The 25,684-nt window shown below is 41.2% G+C and overlaps 3 protein-coding genes across 3 annotated transcripts; 2 read left to right on the forward strand and 1 right to left on the reverse strand.

Annotated features, from left to right (window-relative positions):
* The first annotated feature begins 2,962 nt into the window (after positions 1-2,962).
* LOC102794172 (retinol-binding protein 2-like) lies at positions 2,963-5,286 on the forward strand. Its single transcript, XM_006801149.3, has 4 exons — positions 2,963-3,114; positions 4,195-4,373; positions 4,479-4,580; positions 4,832-5,286. The coding sequence occupies exons 1-4, from the start codon at positions 3,042-3,044 to the stop codon at positions 4,883-4,885; spliced, it is 408 nt and encodes a 135-aa protein (XP_006801212.1). The 5' UTR covers positions 2,963-3,041; the 3' UTR covers positions 4,886-5,286.
* A 690-nt stretch (positions 5,287-5,976) lies between these two features.
* On the forward strand, positions 5,977-19,274 carry LOC102793876 (coatomer subunit beta'-like). The gene is made up of 22 exons (XM_006801148.3): positions 5,977-6,086; positions 6,557-6,694; positions 6,862-6,948; positions 7,141-7,267; positions 7,566-7,714; positions 8,019-8,165; positions 10,678-10,777; positions 10,861-11,003; positions 11,179-11,378; positions 11,631-11,741; positions 12,873-12,961; positions 13,064-13,170; positions 13,278-13,421; positions 13,551-13,681; positions 13,868-14,075; positions 14,403-14,513; positions 14,890-15,104; positions 15,217-15,309; positions 16,412-16,592; positions 16,750-16,821; positions 17,302-18,279; positions 18,360-19,274. Exons 1-22 carry the CDS (start codon positions 6,084-6,086, stop codon positions 18,441-18,443), a joined length of 3,618 nt encoding a protein of 1,205 aa, XP_006801211.2. The 5' UTR covers positions 5,977-6,083; the 3' UTR covers positions 18,444-19,274.
* Positions 19,275-19,352: 78 nt separating this feature from the next.
* On the reverse strand, positions 19,353-25,235 carry mrps22 (mitochondrial ribosomal protein S22). The gene is made up of 8 exons (XM_087850772.1): positions 25,082-25,235; positions 24,570-24,727; positions 24,298-24,462; positions 22,758-22,901; positions 20,851-20,934; positions 20,479-20,624; positions 20,257-20,365; positions 19,353-19,732 (listed from the first exon to the last, which is right to left on the reverse strand). Exons 1-8 carry the CDS (start codon positions 25,206-25,208, stop codon positions 19,640-19,642), a joined length of 1,026 nt encoding a protein of 341 aa, XP_087706898.1. The 5' UTR covers positions 25,209-25,235; the 3' UTR covers positions 19,353-19,639.
* Between the last annotated feature and the right edge of the window lie 449 nt (positions 25,236-25,684).

A 25,684-nucleotide genomic window follows, 5' to 3' on the forward strand; every position in this document is an offset into this window, starting at 1 on the left:
GGCCCAACAGCGGCTGCACTTCCTGAGAGTCCTCAGGAAGTACAAGCTGAACTCCAACCTGCTGCTGACCTTCTACCACTCGTCCATTGAGTGCCTGCTAACCTACTGCATCACGGTGCGGTACGGCAGCTGCACTAAGGCGGATAGAGGAGCTTCAGAGTGTAGTCAAGACAGCACAAAAGATCATCGGCTGCCCTCTACCCTCCCTGATGGACATTTATTCCTCCCGCTGCCTCAGCAGAGCAGCAAACATCTTCAAGGACAGCTCCCACCCTGGTTTCAACATGTTCAGCCTGCGTCCCTCAGGGAAGCGCTACAGGTGCATCAACACAAAAACCCACAGACTCAAAAACTGTTTCTTCCCTAAAGCCATAACCACCCTGAACTCACACATGCACCAATAACACAGCCCCCTTACCCCCACCCCCTTCTTTTTTTCCCATTTCCTCTGTGAACCACCACTGTGCAATACCAAATTCTATGTGCAATAACCCAACTGTATATACACAACACTATTTATTACATATTACTTTTTTTAAAACCGGCTTGTATATTTGTACGTATATAGTGCTGAAGAACTATAAAACAAAATTATAAAACTGTTTTTTCCCTGATAATCAACCAGTTGCTGAAATGATGAAAAGAAATAAAATAGATAAACAGAAAGCATAGTTTTTACAGTAGATTAAAGAAGCACACATATTTATAACAAACGGTTGCCATGTAAAGAGCAACAGCCAAAAAGTCTTATATCTGATCAAAAAACAAAACAAAAACAAGCTCCCCCATGCATGCAGATATTTATGATTCCAATAACCATTATCTGTCATTTAGAACAATTTTGATCATTTTACTATTTGTTTTCTTTTTGAAGGGTGGATGGATCAGGGTTTTTCAAACATTTTGTGCCCAAGGAACAGCAATGGGCAAAAACCTGTAAGTAATCTGAGTTATTGTTAGTTCACTCTTTAATTACATATTATTGGTTTTGGCTGTTTTGACAACACATTTTCAGCGTCTGATCCAAGCAGCACAGCTACAATTTAGTTACTTCTAATTTTACCTTCTAGCTATCAACCAGGACTGTCTGTGAAAGTTGCTGGATAGATCCTTGGCTTCTCTAGTCTGTGTGCCAGAGTACCCTTGAGCAAGATACCGAATCCAGAGTTGCTCCTGATACATTCATTAGAGTGTGAATGTTAGATATACAGCACTGTAAAAGAACCTGTTTTGTTCACTTTAATTTTATGGTTGATACAAAATCCCAAAACACACCCAGATTTGCCTCAAAGCAGACCATTTGGTGACCCTGGGGTCAGACCCATTTTTAAATATGTATTACGTAAATATTTCAGCAGTAGGTGAGACAGTGTAGAAGGATTCTTCTCTGATTCTTATTTCGGCAATCAGTGTATTAGTCTTACTAGTATTACTTAGTCTTACTAATTCTCTACTGCATATGTATTATGCATAGAATCATGCATAGTGTAAGGAAAACACAAACTAAACAGACTGCAGTCAGAGTCTGTCAATGATTACACTAGACAGCTGAAATGCAGTGAGATGAAGCAAAGAGTGCAGTTGGACATTGCGATCTGTTCTTCTCTCTGTGTTAAATGTAAGTGTTGCTGTGGTTAAGTTATTATCAGCTCTCATAAATTATGAGGTTTATCAGAGCTTCTGCTCCAACATCACCTTTGGCCCTCCACATACAACATCATCTTTGAGCCGTAGATGAATTCAATGCGAGCGTGAGCGCGCGGTACCGCTGCCGTTGTGAAACCATGTCACAACAGCACAATATTTTATGAAAATCACTGCAGCTTCTGAAAGAGATCCAGAGAGTGAGTCATATTGACTCTGTGTCGGACACAGTCTCTGCAGGGGTATCTGATTCAATGAACGGACATGGAAGAGGACTGGATTAGATGGCAGCTTTCAGAATTCTTAAACACAAATAAGGAATTGTGATCCAATGCCGAAACCCCGCACACATAAACCAACCAGAAACTTTTCATTAACCCGAACTAAGCAGCTCAGACATTAACACAGAGAAACACTGTGTTGTAAAAATGTGAGCACACACTCACACTCAATTGCTGATAAAGTAACTCCAGCTGACTGAGGCCTGAGTGTCTTATCTTATCAAGAAGTGATTTGCCAACAAAGAAAAAAAATCTGTGTTTGAGTCAACAGAATTTCTTCCTTTGAAGTTAAAAAAAAAGAAGAAGAGAAGAATGTCTCCACTGCAAAACTCCCAAACCTATCGCTAAGGTAATCAGCACACATCTCCATGCTCCACTACAGCTCATCTCCACTCCAGCACATTAGAATGAGTGATTGCGGAAGTCGGAAATGGAGATTGGAACAAGTGCAGGAGACTCTTTACAGTGCATCAGTGTGATGCTCAGAACTCGAAGCATGCACAAAGTCTACTCTCAGCTGTAGGTAATATGAGATTTTATATCACAACATAACACACAAACCCACATGAGTGTGTTTGCAATGCAAAAAATGCAAACCTAGGCTTATTCTGCATACATATACGCACACTCACTGAAAGGACAAACAATGACCCTGTCCTTTGGTCCACACACACATGCACACAGACGCACACACATGCTTCCCTTTTATACCTTAGTGAGGACATCTAATTGACATAATGCTTTTCTTAGCCGCTCATCCTAACCCTAACCATCAAAAATGAATGCCTAACCCCAAACCTCAGCCTAAACCTAACAATAACCTAACCGTAACCCTGACACTAAAACCACATTTTGACCCTCAAGCTTGTGGGGAATCTTGGTTCCCACAAGCATAGTAATATTATAAAATTGAAATACCTCACATAGTGGTATAAGTGTGAACACACACACACATGCACACTCAAGCACTTTCACACACACACACACACACACACACACACAGAGGAACAAACAGAGTATATATAAAGGGCTGGGCGACGCACTGCCTCTCTCTCTCTCTGCTTAGCAAACACACGTTACAGTAAACTCCTGCCTTCAAACGCACACCAGTCAAACATGCCTGCAGATTACAATGGACGTTGGGAGATGGTGAGCAATGACAACTTTGAGGACGTCATGAAAGCCCTCGGTAAGTCACGCTCATGCAACATCTGATACGGCATAGAACAAGACAATTTGGCTTGGCAAGTCTCTTTAAAAAACCAACCCAAAAACAAACACTGTAGCTTACCGTAGCTCAGTTAAAGTGCTGTAATTAAAAGCAGCCAAGTAGACAGGAAGGTCTGGGCAGGAAATCTAGCATGTGTGTGACAGAAAAGATGAGAGAGCAGCAGTGTGAGAGACAGATGAAGACAGTGGAAAGAGGAAGGGAAAAAAAGGAGAGTGCTATGGCACTGCTTCATTTCCTCATTGAGCTGCTGTCAGGCCGAGTTAACCTCCACTCTGTGAGCGGTTGCCGTCTGTTACGACGCCAAATAAATATTGATTCACTCCTTTCTGCATTTTCATCCTCCACGATCCGCAGAAATGGAAGACAGATTCCGACCCTGGATCAGGCAGCGGGCCAGCTCGTCAATTTTTTAAAAAGGAGGGGAAAAAAGGCTCTCCTTCCTTTTTTTTTTTTTTTTTTTTTTTTTGGCGTGTCGTTGATCAGGCCCAGAAACACTTTCATTATTCACGACTCTATCTGCAATTCATAAAACAACCCTCAGTACACTCGGCTCACACGAAATCCAGGAAATCCTCAATGCCTCCGCCTCATTTCCATCCAGCGGATGGGAAAATGACATCCTTATGGAAATGGGTCAAAAATATCATTTAGATGGGTAAATATAGGGACCTCATCTGTAAGAGTGATGGGAAGAAATTGAATTTTCACTTTAGGGCAAATGGGATATGAATATCTAAACGGTCAGGATGGGTGGTTCTCTTTGGCAGAGCCCAAACTGAGCAGGATGGAAAACTCATTTAGGCCTCGTCTGACTGGGAGCAAGGTCATTTTTAAAGGGTAAACAAAACTGTCAAAAGGACCGGTAGGAGAGGAATCATAATAAGTGGCCTGTGGTGTTGTGTGTATTTCTGTTGGATGTGTGCTTTGGGTGTGCGTGCGCACACACAAAGACAGGACAGAATATTCTTCACAGACCCACAAAGAGCTGATGCCTCAGCTGACACTGCGTTCACTTTTTGCATCCCTGCATGCTTGCAGACATTGACTTTGCCACCAGGAAGATCGCCGTCCACCTGCATCAGACGAAAGTGATAGTCCAGAATGGAGACAAGTTTGAAACGAAGACCCTCAGCACCTTCAGAAACTACGAAGTCAACTTCACCGTGGGTGAGGAGTTTGAGGAGTACACAAAGGGACTGGACAGCCGAAAGGTCAAGGTAGGGCTGAATTTGTTTACTCCTAGAACCTTTAACAAGTGCACCTTGTGTTGAACCAGTGATGCATTAAGCGCTATGTCTTTGTCCTATATTGTGGTGTAACAGACACTAGTTACCTGGGATGGGGATAAGCTGGTGTGTGTTCAGAAGGGGGAGAAAGAAAATCGTGGCTGGAGACACTGGATTGAGGGAGACCTACTACACCTGGTAAGAAAAAATGTGACATGCTGGGAAATTTCCACCATATATTTAGATGTTCTTGTGTTTTGAATCTTTCAAAAGTAGTTAAACTTACTTAATGGAATCTTATCAATTAAGTAAGTTAAATGTCATAACAAAGATAATGAATCACTATCTAAAAAAAAAAAAAAAAACACATGCGGTGTTGTGTAATCTAGACAGACATGTGTTGCACCATGTTGGACTTTAAGTCTGAAGGTCTGTACCCTCTCTTCTAGGAAATCCACGTTCTCGACAAAATCTGCCACCAAGTATTTAAGAAGGCGAAATAACATGGGAATGAAGTTCAACTGCACAAAACCGTCTGCTGTGTCTTTTTTTAATGTGATTATGGAGAGCTGCAATAAACTGATGTCACACAACTTTTCTAATTTACTGTGATTTTGATGTGATATATTTTGTTTATTAAATGCATACAAAAAGTGAAGTCCAACCTTGCTCATAAATCCAGTACTGGATTAAAAAGTACGGGCTTTTAAACACATAAAGAGTGCATGTTTTATACATTAAAGTTAACTTTTATAATTAAAGGTTTCTCTGATATGTAAGTAATGTATGTAATAATGTCTGATGTCTAAACTATAAACAGAGAAATACTAATTATACACGCCAGAATGAATAAAGGAATGCGTCAGAAAATAACGTTCATATTAAACTCTGTTCTTCTGTCAGACAAACGTAAATAAATAAATAAATAAAATAATAATTTGCTTGGAAATTATTGAGAACCAAATGCGGAGGTAAAAGTGTACAAGTGATACCGCTTCTACAGGAAATGCGGGGAATCCACGTTGGAGGAAGCTGTGTAAATCACACAGCGGCCGGAAATTTCTGTCTTCAGAAGAAAAGATTTATGCTGTTGCTGAGCAATACGAATTGAAATGTGTTTGCAATGGTGCTCACCCCCCAAAAACAGGAAGCAGCACATATATAAACCTGCATACATACTGTAAAACAGGATACAATCTATCCCGTATAGCCCATTGTGACTTAATGAAATATCTACCTTTATATATTTAGTGTTGCATTAATTACTATACCTAATAGTTTAAAAAAATATTCACAGCTATTGTGTAGCTCTGAAAACGAGAAAACCTGTTATAAAATGTCATTTTTTAAAAACCATATTTATATGTGCAGAACAACTGCTAGCTTAGCTTAGTGTGAACATGCAGAGCTAACATCTTGTTATTGAAGAAATACTAGTCCCTTATTTGCACAAACGCTTTTAAAACTAGCAAAATCTACAAGACGGTTGTTTATACTGAGCCTTTTGGTTCTATATTTGGCTTTATAACGCTGTTGAAATTTGGGCGTTCAGGCTTATTTTGGAAAATCTGCACCGGAGGTAGTTTTTGCAGCTCCTCCAACTTTCTTACAGAAACTTCCTCCGCTGAGCTCCACAGGCAGGCAGCAGTGAGGCCCGTATTTACAGTGGACAGCACCGCAGAGACTCACCGATGTGCAGTCATGGTAGGTACAACTGAAACACTAAACTGTTTATGTGACTATTCTTTAAGAAAAAAATTATAGTTATTTCGTTTGCAGTCTTTTTAAGGATGTTTGTCAGCGACATAATAATTGTGACATAAAAACTTGGAATAACTTTGTATGTCTTAAACTCTCAAAATGAGACAATGAAAAGGCTGAAAAAAACACTTTTGTCCTTTGGTTGTTGGATACTTTGAACATGCATTCGTAATACTAAATAAGCAGAGTTATGCAAAGACTTGAAAGGACCTGTTGTTATGGAGCAGGCATGCATATAAAATCTGGTATGGGAAGTATCAACAGACACAACCCCACCCTCAAGGTAGCCAAAAACTGAAATCAAACAGCAGCTGAGACAAGCTGATTACTGACAAAAATGGATGACTAAAGCTTACTTTAACATATTTTTTGCGGTGTTATTATCTCTTTGTCTTTTCACTCTTTTTCCACAGCCTCTGAGACTGGACATCAAGCGGAAGCTGACAGCTCGGTCAGACCGGGTGAAGAGTGTGGACCTGCATCCCACTGAGCCGTGGATGGTGGTCAGCCTCTACAGCGGCACCGTGGTGGTCTGGAACCATGAAACACAGGTCACCATCCATCTCTGCACATTTCTACAAAACCGTTTGATCTCCCCCCTAATCGCTCGTTAAGTGGTTACATGAAATAACCAATCTTTTCATCTCCCTTCATCTGTGCTTTTGATGTCTTTAATGGTGATGTAGTCTGACAGCATGGGGCTTTTTTCTGTGTGTAGACGATAGTGAAAACATTCGAGCTGTGTGATCTGCCTGTAAGAGTGGCCAAGTTCATAGCCAGGAAACACTGGGTCATCACTGGAGCCGTAAGTATTTAAATTCATGTGCACTGCTGATTCAAATCTTTTATTTTTACTGTTTGTTTTTTGTGCAAATACCAATACAAATGTGACAGTTTTGAGGTTAAAAAGAATGAGTCTGTTGTGTGTAATGTTGGCTTTGGTAGATGACCCGTTTCTAATTGGCAGAGAAATTCAAATCTCTTTGACTGTCTGCAGGATGACATGCAGGTCCGAGTGTTTAACTACAACACGCTGGAGAGAGTTCACTTGTTTGAGGCTCACTCTGACTACATCCGATGCATCGTTGTCCACCCCACACAGCCGTACATCCTCACCAGCAGTGGTAGGAAACTGCCGCCGCACATACTCACATAAACACAAATGCTCTCATATAAAATGTTACCTCATGCATGTAAATTTTTAAACTTTGCAAGCTGTAATCATCATCATCATGTTTTTTCCTGCTTCTTGTTTACTGTCTCTCTACGCTCTTCTCTCCTTGCCTTTTCCCTCACCCCAACCGATCACAGCAGTTGGACGGCCTTTCCGTGTCTGGCTTTTTTTTTTTTTTGTGATGTGGTGCTACGGTGTGTAAATAAAATTGAATTGAAATTACGTTTCTCGTGTTTCCGTGTTTTTAGATGACATGTTGATCAAGCTGTGGGACTGGGACAGAAAGTGGTTGTGCAGTCAGGTGTTTGAGGGACACACTCACTATGTCATGCAGATTGTCATCAACCCCAGAGATAACAACCAGTTTGCCAGTGCCTCTCTGGACAGGACTATTAAGGTATACACACACGCACACACAAGCACACCTAGCGAATACAGGAAAGTAATTGTAAGAGCAGGCAAGGAAGATCGCTGTAAGCCATGAAGAAATGAAAGTGTTTTTCAGTTTAAATGAAGTTAAAGGAGACAAACAGGAGGAACACACAGGTGTAGTTTCTCTACAGGAGGAAGAAAAGGGGGATTGGTGGTCTTCATTTTGAGAAACACTACTGCTAGCAATACAATTTAAGTGAGACAGGAGCAGTAATTTGCTGACATTATTCAGTTGCTCAGTGATAAACAACTCAATTGTTGTACTGTAGGTGTGGCAGCTGGGTTCCAAGACTCCCAACTTTACTCTGGAGGGCCATGAGAAGGGAGTGAATTGTATTGATTACTACAGTGGAGGAGACAAGCCGTACCTCATATCAGGGGCTGATGATCGCCTGGTCAAGATCTGGGATTATCAGGTTATCACAAACACACTAGACTGCTTTTTTCTTCCTTTCTGCACCATAGGATCAAAACAGTTTATTGCCATAATTATGTGACATCTATTATACAAAACATGCAAAGAGGTACACAAAAACAATAAAAATACAATAACAACACACTACAGTAAAATATTTCCACCATAACCTGTATGTAAAAGATGGACATATTACCCACTGTTATTTTCAAGCCTTCAGTTTGACCATTTGTATTTGATTTGATTTGTGGATGAAAAGTTTCACGTCTAACTCATCCGCTAACAGTAACTAGCTTGGTTAGCAAGGAGTATCCAAACACTGTACATAGTGCATGACACAGACACAGCTACCTGCTAATTAGGGCTAATATATAAATAAAATATTAGAATTTCACTCAACAAAAAAATGTAATGCAGAGATTTTTGGATGGTCTGATTGTCAGCACTATAAAAAACACGGTCACTCAAATGGTAACACTGTTATCTTTCCTGCATCAGTGTAACTCCTCTTTAGTCTATAAAAGCAAACATGGAAAACGATGGACAAAAGGCCAAACTCTCATCGCCACTCCAAAATAGATAATCAAGCACTATCAAGTCTTTTGATAGTTTCATATTTGAAGTTAGCTCTCTGAGCCAGCGGTGATGTTGCTGCACTGTATAAAAGTATCCACAATCTACCAGAGTATGTAAAAATATGAAAAACATGTAGTGCTGACTCAAGGTTAATGACAGCTTCAACTCAAGGAGTCTTTCATCTTTGGTTTCCATCTACAACATTTGGGCAAAGCTGCTTTCAGTTAAGACGGCTGAGGTGTGTGTGTGCATCAGAGTGTGAAGCACAGATTGCAAATTTAGTCTGAAGACGTAACTGAAAGTGTCTCAGGTCTGCCTTAAACTGTAGCAAACATTGGTACCCATCGCTGAAATTTCCTTGCCCTGATGAAGTGTTTGTTTTCTTTGGGACTGTTGATAGTGATTCTCATTAGCTAAAAACTAGACACAATTAAGTGCTATCATTATTACTTTGGACATTAGGGGCCTTTGTATTAGATTTTTTTCTATATCTGGTACAATTTATATATGTACACTGTACATGCTAAAAAGCAAAATAAGAAAAAGGCTTAAAAATAAACAACTTTTATTCTAAATACAGCTAAATCAGGACAGTTAAATAACTGTTATCATGAATGGAAAGCAAAACCATATCTATGTAACCATTTCTATTAGGGGTGGGTTTTTATAATCGATTTATCGATTAAAATTGATTCTGGCTTGGATAACGTAAAATCGATTCATTAAAATCCTGAATCGATTTTTTAATATAAATTTATTTTGCCCGAAATGCCAGAATCTCTGGTGAAATCTCACAAAATTTCAACAACCACCAAACAGCTAAGACAGTAAATGAGAGCAGGAACACGGTTTCTGCACAAAGACACACAGTGCGGACCCGTGGATCAGAATCAGTTAGCCTTTCTCACAGTCGGGGCTGAAAGCCGACAGCTCGCTGATTCTGATCTGTCGGCGGGTCCGCGCTTTGTGTTCACGCCCTTTTTGCGCTGATTCTAAAGCTGTTAGTTTTATCTCTCTCCAAACAATATCTCCAAACTACGCTTCACATAAACATCGTCATGAATTCACTCTGACTTTTACTGTTTTGCTTCCACCATGATGCACAGCTCTCTCTCTCTCTCTCTCTCTCTCTCTCTGTACTTCAAGAACAGTTTCCCGTCTAAAGATCTGTTTTCTGCATTATTCGCTTGCTTGTTATGCACAAGTCTACCGTTGTTTACAGCGCTGTCGGCCGCTGTTTTTTTTCCCTTTTACATTCTTCCGAAAAGAAAACCTAATTTCTGCCGTTCAATACTGAACCAATTTAAACTTTTTAAAATTATGCAAAATGCAAAACGTCTCTAATAAAACCGCTGGAACGTCAGAGGTAACGTTCATATGTTGATTAATGGTTTTCTTTCGTTTTTGATGTACTGCAGAATATTTTTTATAAAATCCCAGGCCAGTAAAATCACCTTCATGTTTTTCTGTGCTTTATCTTCAGCTACTTTGACACAAAGGCATCTGCTGTGACGCTCACACCTTTGATAAAGTCTTGCGTGTGTCAGCTTCCTTTTTATAGATACAAAATTATGTAAATGTACTGATCTGAATTATAATATTTCTGACTGTCAAAATTTCCCAGATTCAAATCGAATTGAATCGAATCGTGGATCAAATCAATTCATGACCTTGTGAATTGGAATTGAATCGATTCTAGAAATCAGTGACGATACCCAGCCCTAATTTCTATTTCTGTTGTTCCCATTTAATTTTGCAACAGTAAGAGGTGCATCTGTAGTAGAAGTAAAATTAGGAAGGTGTTATATAGCCATTATATGCAAAGTCGTTGTCCTTCAGCGTTGATATAGACAATTCACACACGTTCATGTGCATTCATATAAAAAACTTACCACATGTGAAAAGAACAAGAAACAGTGTGTCCTTTATCTCCCTAGAACAAAACGTGTGTTCAGACTCTGGAGGGTCACGCTCAGAATGTGACCTGCGTCAGCTTCCATCCTCAGCTGCCAATCATTCTCACAGGCGCTGAAGATGGTGGGTCAAACATTCGTACATGTTTCTGCTCCCAACTGGGCACGCCATCTTGCTTAAAGTTCGACCTTTTGTCCTTTCCATAGGCACTGTTCGTGTGTGGCACTCCAACACCTACCGGCTGGAAAACACACTCAACTATGGCATGGAGCGGGTGTGGTGTATATGTGGCCAGCCCGGCTCCAACAGTGTGGCTATAGGCTTTGATGAAGGCAGCATCATCATCAAGGTAGTTATATTTGTAGTTTTCTCACAGATTTTCTGAATGGACTTTTTAAGTAGTGGCGTGGTTAAGATTCAGCTGATGATGTAACATCCCTGTCCTCCATTTCTTCATATACCTTTCTCTCTTGTTTCCCTTTATTATTCTTAATCCTTCTTCATCCACTCCCTCTTTGTTTCAGATTGGTCGAGTGGAGCCCGTCATGTCCATGGACTCTAGCGGGAAGGTCATCTGGGCTCGTCACTCTGAAGTGCAGCAGGCCAAACTAAAGGCACTGACAGAGACTGAGATAAGGGATGGAGAGAGGCTCCCTCTGAGTGTGAAAGACCTGGGAAGCTGTGAGATTTACCCCCAGATAATCAGACACAGCCCTAATGGGAGGTAAAGCGCCAGGCTTTGGGTGGAAACAGCATGAGGTTCTGACTAATCTTTCTTTTTCCTCTAACCAAAATATGACCGTTATTAAAGTGTAAATTAGACTTGAACTAGATTTATGTCTAACTGCAGTGTAATTGTGTAATGCCTATGATCATTTCAGTGCAGGTAAGATAGTGGCAGCCTGTCTTTGGGGTAAAAATCTTAAGGTATAATTTGATAATCGTGTGTGTAATTTGTATATTTGCACACTGACAGATTTGTAGTGGTGTGTGGGGATGGGGAGTATATCATCTATACTGCCATGGCTTTGAGGAACAAGAGCTTCGGCTCTGCTCTGGAGTTTATCTGGGCACACGACTCTTCACAGTAAGTCTTTACCTTTACATTAAGGCACAGCATTTTAGAAAATATACTTTGCGCTGACTTAGATAAGAAAACCAATATCACACGTATGCTAAATATGCAGAGGCTGATTAGCTCAGAGTAAATACTGGAAACAGTAAACACTGTAAAAAGTTGCAGTTTTATAGGGTGAATGGTGCAGCCCAATTTCCAAAAAAGGTCTGAGGACTGAGTTCCTTTTTAGGGAAGACCTAGCTTATTTCAGCAATGCAAAACCAAATCAAATTCTTAATCTATTTACAGAAGTGTTGCTTGATAGTAAAAGAGTCTAGGTGTGTAAATGGGCCTGTTTGCAAGATAGAACTATCGCCCATTAAAACCATTTGGCTCATTTTGAAATAAGAAATATGAAAAAGGAGGCTAAATATCTATATTTAACATCAAGAATTGAAATATATTTGGCTTTCAAAAATCTACATCATCAGTTCCCCCCCCCCAAAAAAAATCACAGAATATTCTTAATGTGATGTAACTCAGGGGTAATAGTAACATCAAATGAATTTAACCTTAAGATAAAATCAGACTTCCTTGATTCAAACTCTGATATGTTGTCTTTGTACTTTTTGCAAATGAACATAGCGTTCATAGTGTTGTGTTCTTTCTCTCTTTTTATTTTTTACATTTTACACATCGTCCAATTTCAAATCGGTTCAATTTCGTTTTATTTGCTAAATCGCAGTAGCCTCAAGGCTCTTTTGTTATTGTAAGGCCCTACAGCAATACAGCAAAAAGTCCAGTTATCAGACAACCCCCCAGTGAGTAAAGCACTTGGCAACAATCATAAGGAAAAACTCCCTTTTAACAGGAAGAAACCCGGACAACCAGGGAGCGGCAGCCATCTGCTCAGACTGTTTGGGGATAAAGAGAGAGAAAGAGGACAAAAACATGCTGTGAAGAAGAGCCAGAGATTAATAATAACTAATGATTAAATGGAGAGTGATTTTTTTAAAAACAGGATTTCAACTTGCTCATCGAACTGTCAACGTAAACCCAAAATATGTACTCCTGAAAATGGTCAAAGGACTGATTAGCCTTACTGTAAGTCCCCTGTGGTCTGGTACATTATTATTATTATTATCATAAATATTGTTATAGGTATGCAGTCAGAGAAGGCAACAGTGTGGTCAAAATATTTAAGAACTTCAAAGAGAAGAAGACATTCAAACCTGAATTTGGAGCTGAAGGTGAGTTTCACGTCACGTTTTCGTTTGAATTTGTTGAATATATTTTTGAGAGCATATGTGTGAGTATCTGTGCCTATGTATTACTATCCTGCATCCCTACAGGCATCTTTGGTGGCTTCCTACTAGGAGTGAGGTCAAACAGCGGCCTGGCCTTTTACGACTGGGAGAGCTCTGAATTGATCCGGCGTATTGAGATCCAGCCTAAACATGTCAGCTATAATCCAATGAGCACTTTATCAGCTTAAATCGATACTAAATTTACTACTGTGGCTTTCTGATAGGAGTTGTTTGGGTTTTTTTTTAATTGTGTCTTTAGGTCTTGTGGTCTGACTCTGGGGAGCTCATCTGTATCGCTACAGATGAGTCTTTTTTTGTGCTGCGCTACCTACCAGAGCGAGTGTCCACAGCCCAGGAGTCTAAAGAAGGGGTGACAGAAGATGGGATAGAGGCTGCCTTTGAGGTCAGAGACTCACATGGTTAATTGTTTAGACTATTTAAGTAAAAATTTGACGTCTTAGAAGAATTCTGTTACTTTTTTAGATCATTTTTCAATCTCTTTTCTGTCTGTCCTCTTTTTCCTGCTGGTCAGGTGCTGGGGGAGGTCCAAGAGGTGGTAAAGACAGGGGTTTGGGTGGGAGACTGCTTCATCTACACCAGCTCTGTTAACAGACTCAGCTATTATGTAGGAGGAGAGATAATCACCATTGCTCACATGGACAAGTAAACTCACAAATATGTATCTGCAAATCCATTTAGTTGGTTTTTTCTTGGCATATTCATAAATGTTCCTGTAATGCTGCAAAATCTGTTGTATGGCTATGAATCCATTTAGTGTCTTATTTCACGTTTTATTTCCACTTGCTATCCAGTAAATTCAAAACTACAGACAGTCTTTCTTTGGTGTAGGACGATGTATCTGCTGGGCTACATCCCGAAGGATGACCGTCTCTACCTCGGAGACAAGGAGCTGAACGTTATCAGCTATTCGCTGCTGCTTTCTGTGCTAGAATATCAGACAGCTGTCATGAGGAAGGACTTCAGCACTGCTGACAAGGTTCTACCCACGATTCCAAAGGAGCAGCAGACCCGTGTAGCCCGCTTCTTGGAGAAACAGGTATGTTTGCATGCCAGCTTTTACCCTTGAAAATCCATCTTTGTGCTTCTCTTGCTCCTTTGGCTGAGTAAAAATTCAGGACTTGGACGAATGCATAATTTACAGAACATGAGGCAGCCAGATGGTGTGATACCTCTGGGCAGAATTTCTGTGTGTTTCTTATAAAACATATTTATCATGCGAGAGCTTTGGCTTCTCACGCAGTCACTTTTCCCCTATTCATATTGCTTCATATATCTAGCCTCTACTGCTGGCCATCACAACGAGTGAGAAAGGATAATATACAGAATATAGACTGATATGAGAATGTTATTTTGTGCTGTGTAGGGCTTTAGGCAGCAGGCCCTCGCTGTGTCCAATGACCCAGAGCATAAGTTTGAACTTGCTCTGCAGCTGGGAGAGCTCAAGACAGCCTATCAACTGGCCCTGAAAGCAGAGGTGAGAGCCTGGACAATTTCTATAGCTACTAAATGTTAGCGGCTATGTAAGGATGTCTTTAGACACTGTGCTACTCTGAGCTAAATGCTAAAGTTAGCTAAAGCTACAGAGTGGAATAGTTGTGTGGTGTATATTCACATAAATAAATCAATGATTATTGGTTTTGTTTTTTAATCAACAGCTGTGTAATTTGATGCATAATGTGCGCAGAATCAGTTATTTCCCCTATACAAGCCTGACAGTGTGAGTCACAGACCTGGTGTCCCTTATTTAGTAACCGCTTTACAGTGTTTTGTTGTCGAGGTTCATGCCTTTCGTCCTGAGATAATCCGCTCTCCTGTCTCTTTGGCACCTCTGCTCGCGGGGGCCGAGTCAGTCAGAACAAAAATGGAAGCAGCTGGCAGAGCTTGCAACTACAAAGTGCCAGTTTAGCTTGGCTCAGGAGTGTCTCCACCAAGCTCAGGATTATGGGGGATTATTGCTTCTGGCCACCACTTCAGGCAACGTTGACATGGTGGGCCAAGTGGCTGAGGGGGCAGAGAGAGATGGGAAGACCAACGTGGCCTTCCTCACCTACTTCCTGCAGGGGAGGTTAGTGCGTCAGGGGTAAAGAGCACAAAGGAGGTTTTTAAACTGACTTATGTGTTTAAATTTTATTCTTTTTTTCTGTCACCACCATCCTCGTTTTTTTGTATTTGCTCAGAGTGGACAAATGTCTGGACCTTTTGATCAAAACAGATCGACTGCCAGAAGCTGCATTCCTGGCAAGAACATATGTGCCCAGCCATGTCTCAAGGTAATGCTGCTTCTAATGAATACCTAACGTCCAAGTGTAACACTCTTTGCCTGTGGGCTTACATTAGCCCAGACCTTCCCAAAGTGTGGGGCCCGCCCCCTAGGGGGGGGCGCAGAGCCATTGCAGGGGGGACGCGGCATGAAAAGGGAAAAAAAAAACCCAAACAACATGGGGCGCCCACACAAACGCAAAGCAGGAGATGAAGCATAGCTGAATATGCATAGCTGAATAATTTTTAAACCCATTTTGCACAGAGAGGCTTTTTTTTTTTTGAAAAATGTATTGATAGCAATGTTGAATATTATTACACAGGAAAAAAACAACTATATGTAAAATAATTATACCATGACGCCTCTGCCTTTGTAAATAGAGGGACAGAAACTGCGTGTTTATATGTAAGTGTGTAAAACCTGAAGATAGAGACAAAATACTGTTAATCTGACTATCTGCCATTCTACAATTCATCTCATGTAAGCAATAACGTGGCGCACAGCTGACGTGAAAAAAGGCACATACCTTTGATGTTGAGTGACGAACTCTATATTCCTCATCCACACGTAAACGCAAAAAATGAGTTTTAAAAAATCTCAGTTTTCGGTGATTCGAAACGCCGTTTACGTGTGGACGAAACAGCTGCGTCTTCAAAAATACCCGTGTAGGTGTGGCGTAAAAGAGTTAGTAGTTTATTTTCTTACTACCTGTAATTTATTGCAGATTACTTGGATTTGCTTAATTGTTTACTAAATGTTTGAGGTGTGAAATAAACTGAATTGAGCAAAATATGGGTGTGTGTGGTTGGAGGATGTGTTAGTGCGTGCGTGTGTGTGCGCGCGCGAGGGGTGGGGTGGGGGGGTGCTAACATTTTTCTGTAAAACAAAGGGGGGCGCAGCAAAAAAAGTTTGGGAACCACTGCATTAGCCTATCTGTTTGTGTCCTGAAGAACCTCTGCATGTATCACTTGGTGTGCCTGTTTTCCTCCCAGCTGTTGAAATAATTACTAGTCTGAATCAGAGTTTTTAGAAAAATGTTCTTTCTTATTAATTAGAATTTCTATAATATATTATGCATCACTGTGGCGATGCGTGTGCCTCTCTTCCTTCAGGGTGGTGAAACTCTGGAAGGAGAGTCTTTCCAAGGTCAACCAGAAGGCAGCAGATGCTCTGGCTGACCCCAGCCAGTACACCAACCTGTTCCCTGGCTTCCAGCAAGCCCTGCTGGCTGAGCAGTACCTGAAGGAGACTCATGTCGGGGTCAGACCTGCTTCAGAATACCCTCTCATTACGGTCAGTGCGAGAGTCAGTCGAACTGTATTTTCAAAGTTAAATCAGCATCTACAACTTTTTGCATTTTCTGCAAAGCTTGTTGGACTATAGCTGTTCATACTTTGAACATAAGTTAAGAGTCTGAGATCCCACTTTTCCCATTTCTTTGGTTCTTTAGCCAAATGAAGAGCGCAGTCTTCTGGAGGAATCAGCAGGTTTTACACCTAAAGGAGAAATCACTGACTCAGAGGTGAGAGCACAGTCTTCATCTCTACACATGCTCATTCAGTCAGTGCAGTCAAACAGGCTGCTCTTGTGTGTCAATAAGTGCCTAAGCTACTATAAATGTCACAGCAGCATACCAGTCTTTTTTTAATTTCCTTCCATGGTATCTTGACTACAGTGTAATATCCTAACCTAATATGTGTTTTTAGGGTAACAATATAAGCTAATGGATGATAACAAAAATGAAAAAGATTTGTAAAGATTTGTAATGGTTCACTGTGAGAAGCGAAAAAAACCCATTCAAATTTACCACTGATTCAGCTCCTTTCACACTTGACTGTTCTCTTTCATGCACCATGTCTGGCACATGGTGCATGAAAGAGAACAGTGTTGCTCCTTCTGTAAAACTTAAACAGTTATAACTTAAACAGATGATTAAAGCCAGCGGTTGAGCAAACACTGCAACTCCTTTTCTGAGTTTGATCGTTCTGTGTTTTCTTTAAAGCAAGGGGCGGAGAGCATTAGTGAGGCCACCATTGTGCCAGCAGTAACAGAAAGTGAATATTCAAAAGTTGCAGTAGTGGAGGAGGACACTTCAGTAAAACAAGAGTCGACTGATCCCATTTCAGCAAGTGAAGAAGAATCAGTCCTGAGAGGAGCAGACCCTTTTCCTACTGCTGCTACAGAAGAGCAAGCAGTGTCAGAATCATGCGAGTTTAAAGCAGCGAAGGTGGGCACTAAAGCAGACACTCTAGTCTCTGTGGAGGAAATCACCAGGATGCCTGATGAGGAGGCTGAGATGGTACAGCTCAGTCCTGTGGAAGATGTCAGGTCATGCGTGAAGAAAGACGTTCAGGAATTATCTTCAGAAACTGAAGCTCCACCTGCTGTCTGTGCTTCGGAAACAGAAATCACTCTAACAACACAAGAAGCACCAAATGAGGCTTTAGCAGCTGAGGATGTTCTGGTTAGCGCTAGTCTGTCGGTCGATAATGAAGTTACGTCCGAGCCTATAGGACCTGGGGAAATGATCATTCATCAAGATCTGGAAAAAGATAGGATCGCCTCAGAAGTTCCAGGTTCAATGGGTGGAGCAGCAGAAACAGAAGAGACTCCTGTCACGTGCGAACTTGTTGCAGAAACAGCACCTTCACACACGGCAGTGGAGGAGCTCATCTCTTTTGAAACCGCAGATGTTCCAGCGCTGGACGCAGCTGTCCAGATTTTACCGGAGCTGACCCTGGATCCTCTGCTAGACTTGCTTGAAGATGCAGTGTCAGTACTGAAGCCAGCCCCAGCACAAGAACGAGAACAAGAGAAACAAACTGGAGAACTTCCAGTAAAGCCTCCTGTTATTCACAAGGCTGAGCCAGAGGTTTTAGCCCTCACTGTAGCTCATGCAGAAGGCCGTGCAGCAGAAGAGGAAGAGGAAGGTCCTGAAAGACCTGAGGTACTGCCAGAGGACCTCGAGGCGAATGATGAGGTAAACAAAGGTTTATAAGCCTGTTACACTAATATTGCTATGAATGTTAAATCCAGAATTGTTTTGCCTTACACCTGTAGGCCCTGGATGATCTGGACAACTTTGACCTGGAGGATATTGACACCACAGATGTCAACCTAGATGAAGAGTTCCTGGGTGAATAGAAACTAGCCTTTCACAAGCCATTTTTTTCTGTTCAGTGATGCGAGTTTCATAAATCAAAACAATTAAGACTGAAGTGAATATTATTAGGCGTTTGCGTTCTTAGTTCTGGCCTAAACCCTTATCCAAACACGACAAAAACCAGCCTCCCAACTGCCCAGATCCCAGACTAATCGAACACAATGGAATAAGCCCAACCCACCTACCTTGCAGCCCACAAATCCCAAAGTATCTGCTCCCGAAGCATGATGCCAGACACCGTGAAAACCCTTAGGAAGCCTGTCCATGCCTCAGTGGGACAGAGCTGTTTTGCTGGTTTCCAGCCACGACTCTGATGAGACCAGGCTGTATTTTAATACTATCTGCATATGCAGTGTATTAAAGCCAAAAATGTACTGACAAATAGGCATTTCTTCATTGTTGCTAACGTGCCTTTATGATTTTATTTTAAATGGTTCGTATCTTTAAATAAATACTTTGGGGTTTGCTGTGTCTCAAATCTAAGTCCTTCACGCTTTACTCGCTGACAGAAACATAGCCTTCATAGGAAAGAATCGCAATGCCTCTCCCACAAGCATCACAGCATTTTATCAGACTCCAAATGACCATTTCACCGGTTCAATGTGAGTTAAATGTTCCGCATGCCATTCCACTTTATGTATACACCACGTCATGCAAACCCTCCATTTGGTTCTTCTCATTGTCTTAAATGATAAAGTCCTAATTTTATTTTTAAGCTTATTAAATGATCAAAAACATACAGCATGTTGCTGTTGCTAGTGTGTTTAACATGGTTTTCTGCTTCCTTTGTTTGAAATAAAAACTGCATGCTACTGTGACTGTTTTCTTGGCGAGTAAATTAAAGGAGCTTCCACAGTCTCTAATATAATTCCAATAACATGACACTCAAGTACAAAGGCTGTATTTATTTTATGTACATGATATAAGCAGACATGAAGCTTGATTCAAAGAACTACACTGACAATTTCTCCGCATAAGAAATAAACATCTTAAAGTATCTCACAAGACGTTGCAGCCAACTCTTCAAATTGTTGGTTGTGATGTGAAAAGGTTTCCTTTGGAGAAGCATATTTTACTCTTGGCCCAACACAAAAACAACAAACTGTCATATTTTATACACGAGAGGCAGGATTTCCAGACGTTCTGTATAGCATTTCTCTATTGAGGTATGGACCAATCATGAAGCAGAGCCCTCAACAGCAGTCTGTTCATAGGCCTGCAGAGCCAGCTCGATGTAGCCCGACCTTTGGGAGTCCCTCTGGGCATAGATCTGCGGGGGCACACGTGAGTAAATGGAAAAAGAAAAGAGATCAATTACACTAAAGTGCAGTCAAAGTGCAATCACAGTATTAATAGCATTATTACTGGACGTAGTAAACACAGCTAAGATTGGGTTTCGAAATCAACTGTGACTGAATGAGAGGCCTTGAATGTAGAAGACAGACACACACCCACACCTCCTGCCGCTAACCTTTCACATTAAATGGTTGTCATTCTCAGTGTCTCTCCACCTTACTTCAAGGCTGAAGGCCTGTGAGAACAAATAAGACCTGATGTATCCTGGACCTGGTCCCTCTATTCCCACTTTAGAGTAAAAACCCAAACGTCTAATGCAGGAAACAGCCTAGATTTGACCTCTTAACAGCTATACTGACTCCTGATTCGCCTCGAACATCCAGGAATACCATTTATGTAAACTAGCTCAAATAGCAATACGTTAAACAGACTTCAAATGAACTCAAGTGTCAAACAGAGATACAAATCGGCACATACTGTTTGTCACAGTTCAACTACCTTAAGCAGGTCGGTGCCTGTGGCCTGTTGGCTGGCAGCTTCCCGGGCTGACTCACTGTGGGGGTGGACCATGTGGAACAGAGACACGAGGCTTACAGCATCCTGGAGCCTGGAAACACCAACACACACACTGAAGGCTCAGATCAGAGCTTTTGCCAGCAGGTACAGCGTACTCAATGTAACTCAATTCTAAAATAATGCAAATGCTTAAAAAAAACTCACATCTCTCTTTTTAGCATGTCCACTATGAGCCCATCCACCCTGCGAACACTGACTAAGTACCAGGCCATGCCTCCGAAGTGTCTGGTGGACCGCAGCAGATCATATTTGCCATGCTTGTCCAAGTCCTCATATGTGGTCGTGTGTACCTAGACACAAAACACATTAAATGAATACAGACCTTGATGATTTAGCTCATTTGTAATTAATCAGCACAACACTCATTATGCACCTTTTTTCACTTCATATCAAATGAAGCAGAGAACATATAAAAAGACAGAAAATTTCACAGCATAACAAGTTCTAGGTAGAGTTTACAGATCTCAGTGCAGCCAACGATGAGGTCAAAATACCACAAGGTCACTGGTATTTTACCTTGATGTATTCTGAAGAGTCTGGTTCAAACTGGACGAGGCACAAGTCCAACACATCCTCATGGCGGTCCTGGGAAAACACCAACTAATGAAGAGAAAGAGGTTTAAGTGGGTAACAGTGTACTGAGGAAAACCCTCAAGACACAATGATAATGAACAACATGAGGTGATGATCAGTTGTCAGTCATGGTTAATAGCCGTTTTTTTAAATGGACAGAATAATGTGTAGATTATGATATTATCACAACACTTCACTCGTGATATTTTATTGTGATTTTAAACATTTTGTGATATGCTGAGTTCTGCAATTACATATACTGTGATTTATCTGCAAATTATGGCCTCTGTTTTAATTATCTTATTAATTAAAACAAATGTTGACATGGTTTTCAGTCTCTTCCACTCGAATGACTTTTATTGTTAGGCACACAGGTGGACCGACATTGTCATTAAAACCTGTCGTAAATGCAGCACCCACCTGTCAAACTGTTTGTATCACATTCTAGTCAAACAACTGAATGCAAATGTGTGAACTGCTGTACCATTACATACATTTAGAATATGAGACAGCAGTCACCGCTCCTCTGAGACAAAATGAGCCATATTAATCACATATGAATCCACAGCCTGCGAGTTAATGTAACCCTTTGTGTTCTACACTAACTTTCCTCGGCCTTACAGTTCACTCCTCTGTACGGCCTAGACAGGGCTGCGTCTGTGATAAAACACTGACAGTGTCACATATCTCATTCCAGTGGCTTCAGCATGTACCCTATTCTCTTAGCTCACCGTTAACTGTGAGGTAGGTTTCTCATTTCATTCCGGGCCAACTTTCGGGATGAATAAAGTTTTATTGAATTGAATCAAATCATGATAAGTAGGTCAAGTGTTAGTTGTTTTTTGACTGATCTGATTTAACATGAGGTATTTCAGGATAGCGGTGCATGAGACAACTCCTCACGTTTGTAACATTCTCAGAGTATTTCACTTGCACACTGCACCTTCATCCCGGGCTTGTTACAAAAGGAAAAAACAAACAAACATATTTTTGATCTTAATGCAGATGGTGCTTTTCTCATTTCTTTCGCTGATGCCCATTTGTTTAATGAACGTTCCTCCTGCATGCTGACAATCATCATAGCTGACCTGGCTAGGGAAACCCCACAGCGCCCTCTGGTGGACTACAAAAGGAACTGATTTTACTATTCTGGTACTTAAAAGTTTAATTTGTATCTGCAATTTAAATAACAAACTGAAATTTAGTGCCCATGTATGGATACAATGTATCCACGGTAATGCTATACAAGCAGCAATATTCTGAAATACATGAAGTTTGGAAAATTGGGTCCAAACAAGAGTTTTCCCTTGTTAGCCCTGTTAATAGAACATCAGTGTAAACAAGGATTATGCTGACTATGTGTAAATAAAAAAACAATTTTAAAAAGTAGAGTAGATTACATCAACACATTTTATATCAGAGCAAACATGAGCTACATACTGGGAAAAAAAAGAAAAAAACTCACAGATCCAACAAATCACAATAATGGCTAATAGTGTTCAGCAAACTGTGACGATGAGCCCAGCAAGCAGAATAAAACGACGCTGGAACAGGCAGACATAAATGGAAGGCAACCATTATTAAACGTATTAACTACAGCAGTTCAAGGCCAAGTATCTGCTGTTGGCCAGCACCACACTCTAGTGTAACACTTTCAGAACATGATGTTTTCACTGCGACCAATAAAAAATAAAAGGGAACAACTCATGGGCACAAAATGAAGCCTTTGTCTGCAGAAGGCTGCTGCCGCTTATAAAACCTGAGCTCTGTGAAAGATGCATCGAAGGAGTTTTATGGAATATCATTTAAAAAGAAGAAGAAAGAGAGGTAGGAGAATTCTTAGGTCCTACCTTGAGGTTCTCCTCTTTGAACAGAAGTGGTGCAGTGAGCTTGCGTCCCTCCTTAGGGAAGTAGACCTGGATAACTCGGTCTCTCTCTTCCCAAGTGGCCTTCCTAAGGATTCCATTAGGTTCCCGTACAACTATAAATCTCTCCTGTTGAAAAGACATACAGAATATATATATATGGTATATTTTAGTAACATTCTTGAATCCAAAGCTATATCAAATTGGTGAGTTTTAGGCAATTAGGGGTAGGGCTGGGCCATATCATACCGTTCACGGTAATACCGGTATAATGTTGGGCAACGATAAGAAAATGAAGTATCGCGATAGAATATGGCTAAAACGCGCATGCACAGTGCCTTTGTTTTCATACGCACATGGCGGAAAAAGCATGGCGGCGACGGAGAATAAGAAGGGCAAAAGCGGGTTGCTGAATGAAACAGATGAACCAGAATTGGTTTGTAAAAATGCTGCAACTTCAGTGGTGTGGAACTGGTTTAGCTTTCGTCCGTCACATACACAACAAAGCACTATTTTTGGTAGCGCATGCTAGCGGGCCGTTGTTATTACCGTGTTGTTTGGAAAATACGGCACACTTAAAATCAATCCTTTGATTTTTCTGAAAGTCGACAGTGCCCCTTATAATCCCGTGTGCCTTATGTATGAATTCTGGTTGTGTTTACTGACCTCGAAACGATTTTATGTCGTACACGGCGCTCGAAAAAGAGTCAAATGTTTTAGTACGACTTTGCTAAGCTACGAACCCGCACCGCTTGATGGATTGTCGGAGCATTACGGCTATCGTAGGGAGGAGCCTCACGGAGTGATAGTACTGTGCTTCAACATAATATTACTGTATTGTGTGTATAACCTCTTTTTAAGTTTTGTGGATATTATACATGGTTATGCTGAGGATATGTTGGCCAATTTCCACTGGAAATGCCTTTTGGTTAAACTGTCAGCAAGGAATTTGCATTTGCACTGTTAAACTTTAATGCACATAAAAAACAGCTGCTTGTTTAAGTGAAAATACATTGATGTTTTTTTTTTAATTTGCATTAATAAAGTTGTGGAGTTGTAAAGTATTTTGTCTAGTGTCAATTATATCGTCAGTTATGTCGTTATTGCACATTTTCAAATGTATATTGTGATAAATACTTTTGGTCGTATCGCCCTGCTCTAATTAGGGGCATAGAATTGTATATATTATGGAAGCTCACGTCAGTCAGGACGCCTATAATAAAAAGTCTGTATTTTATATATGGCAGTCTGGCACAGAGCAGGTACCAATAAAAGCAATAGTGATGGTGACTAAATGAGAAGCAGCATGAAAAGATGAGCTGGGGTGGAAGTGGATTGCAAAGTCACTTGCAGATATGACGCAAATGTAGCTTAAAGCAAATAAAACGGAGCATCCTATACGAGAGTCGCGCGTTGGATATGTGGAAGGGTAATTACTGCTCTGCCAGGACTGCGGCTGATCGACTTGTGGAAGCCAACTAATACCCACTTAAACACACACACACAGAAAGCAAGATGTGTGTACCCTGTGTGGAATATTATAGGTGATGTCTGTAAAGGCGTATTTAGCTGTGTCCATGCCGTCCAGGATCTTATCCTCGCAGAGCACATCGCTGATGGGCTTCCTCTCTTGCAACACAAGGGGCATCTGCAGCAGCTTTTTAGCTTGCTCTTTGGCTAACTCGACTGCCTAGAATCACAAAAAAAGGATTGGATGAAACAAAAGCAACACCAACATATGTAAGAATGTATGCGATCAAAAGGGGTGGACTCTGTAAAACTTCATCAACAGGGCACCTGTTCCAGCTGTTCATCTGTCATGAGTTTATACGTGGGTGGCTTCAGCTCCTGCTTAATTGGTCTGTACACTTTCTGCAGGTCCAGGCCTGTAATCCTGGTGAGGATGTCCTGTACAGCTGAATCGGTGAATTGGGGCTTTGCATGGTCTGTGGCAGCTGCAGAGAAAGACATACTAGTTAATGAGTTAAATAATTTACAAAGTCTGGCTTGGTGACAGTTATGTTTAACTGTAGATTGTTTACTTTCCAGACGAACTTAGCTTGTATAGCATCATTCATTGGGATTAGCAAGCATCGACTATACCGGCCAACACCTCCAAATACAGCGGCTTGTAAAAGAAGCTAAGCCTTTACATGCTGCACATAGGTGCCGAAAGGCAGAGCGACAATAAAGCGTCCGTGAGCGTTTGTCACCGGCACCCCAACTGCTGAGCCCAACGAGCTACAAGGTCAGCGTTACAGCAAAGAAAAAGCCTGAGCTGCAGTCATGTTACCAGCAATAAAACGCACCTTTATCTTGTGTTTCACTACAAAAAGTCCTCGCGCCAGACCTCATCAGTATCTGTTTGCTCCTTTGCACATTTTTCACCCCAGAGCAGCTCCGCAACAAGCACCGTGCTGTACCGAGGGCCGCCATCTTTGTTATTACCTCATCTGTGCGACAGGACCTTTCAACCCCCGCCCCCAAGTGATCATGGGATATGTAGTATGTTTACACAACGCTACGAAAAATAAAATAAAATCACCTTTATTTGTTTGTTGCTTTCTCATAGCTTAAATGAATAATAATTAAGCAATTTAAAACTAGTCAAAGGAGCTTGCAAAGAAAATCGTCTGGACTTCTTTAAGTTACTTGAAGACGTTTCACCTCTCATCCGAGAAGCTTCTTCAGTTCTAAGGTCAAATGGTGGAGAGTCCCAGATATAAACCTAGTGGGAGTATCCCCCCACAGAGGGACAAAAGGACCCCCTGATGATCCTCTAATCGCCTGAGCCAAGGTGTGGAACTGGGTGTGGGTCCAATTCAGGCAGAGTTTCGGGTGAGTTCATTGTGAAACCTGGCCCCACCTTATCATGCGAATTCCTGAGGTCAGATGGCCCAGGGTGTGAGTGG

Source organism: Neolamprologus brichardi, chromosome 14, assembly GCF_056152115.1.
Source record: "Neolamprologus brichardi isolate AB-2024 chromosome 14, ASM5615211v1, whole genome shotgun sequence".
Classification (NCBI taxonomy): domain Eukaryota; kingdom Metazoa; phylum Chordata; class Actinopteri; order Cichliformes; family Cichlidae; genus Neolamprologus; species Neolamprologus brichardi.

Bases quoted from the DNA above. Each gene is read 5' to 3' on its own strand.
- LOC102794172 (XM_006801149.3), top strand. From the start codon at position 3,042: ATGCCTGCAGATTACAATGGACGTTGGGAGATGGTGAGCAATGACAAC. The intron at 3,115-4,194 runs GTAAGTCACGCT...GCATGCTTGCAG, and splicing joins GGACGTCATGAAAGCCCTCG to ACATTGACTTTGCCACCAGG. The intron at 4,374-4,478 runs GTAGGGCTGAAT...GTGGTGTAACAG, and splicing joins TGGACAGCCGAAAGGTCAAG to ACACTAGTTACCTGGGATGG.
- LOC102793876 (XM_006801148.3), top strand. The intron at 7,268-7,565 runs GTAGGAAACTGC...CCGTGTTTTTAG, and splicing joins GTACATCCTCACCAGCAGTG to ATGACATGTTGATCAAGCTG. The intron at 11,004-11,178 runs GTAGTTATATTT...TCTTTGTTTCAG, and splicing joins AAGGCAGCATCATCATCAAG to ATTGGTCGAGTGGAGCCCGT.
- mrps22 (XM_087850772.1), bottom strand. From the start codon at position 25,208: ATGGCGGCCCTCGGTACAGCACGGTGCTTGTTGCGGAGCTGCTCTGGG. The intron at 24,463-24,569 runs GTGCCCTGTTGA...TTGTGATTCTAG, and splicing joins CAGATGAACAGCTGGAACAG to GCAGTCGAGTTAGCCAAAGA. The intron at 22,902-24,297 runs GTACACACATCT...TCTTTTCAACAG, and splicing joins CCTATAATATTCCACACAGG to GAGAGATTTATAGTTGTACG.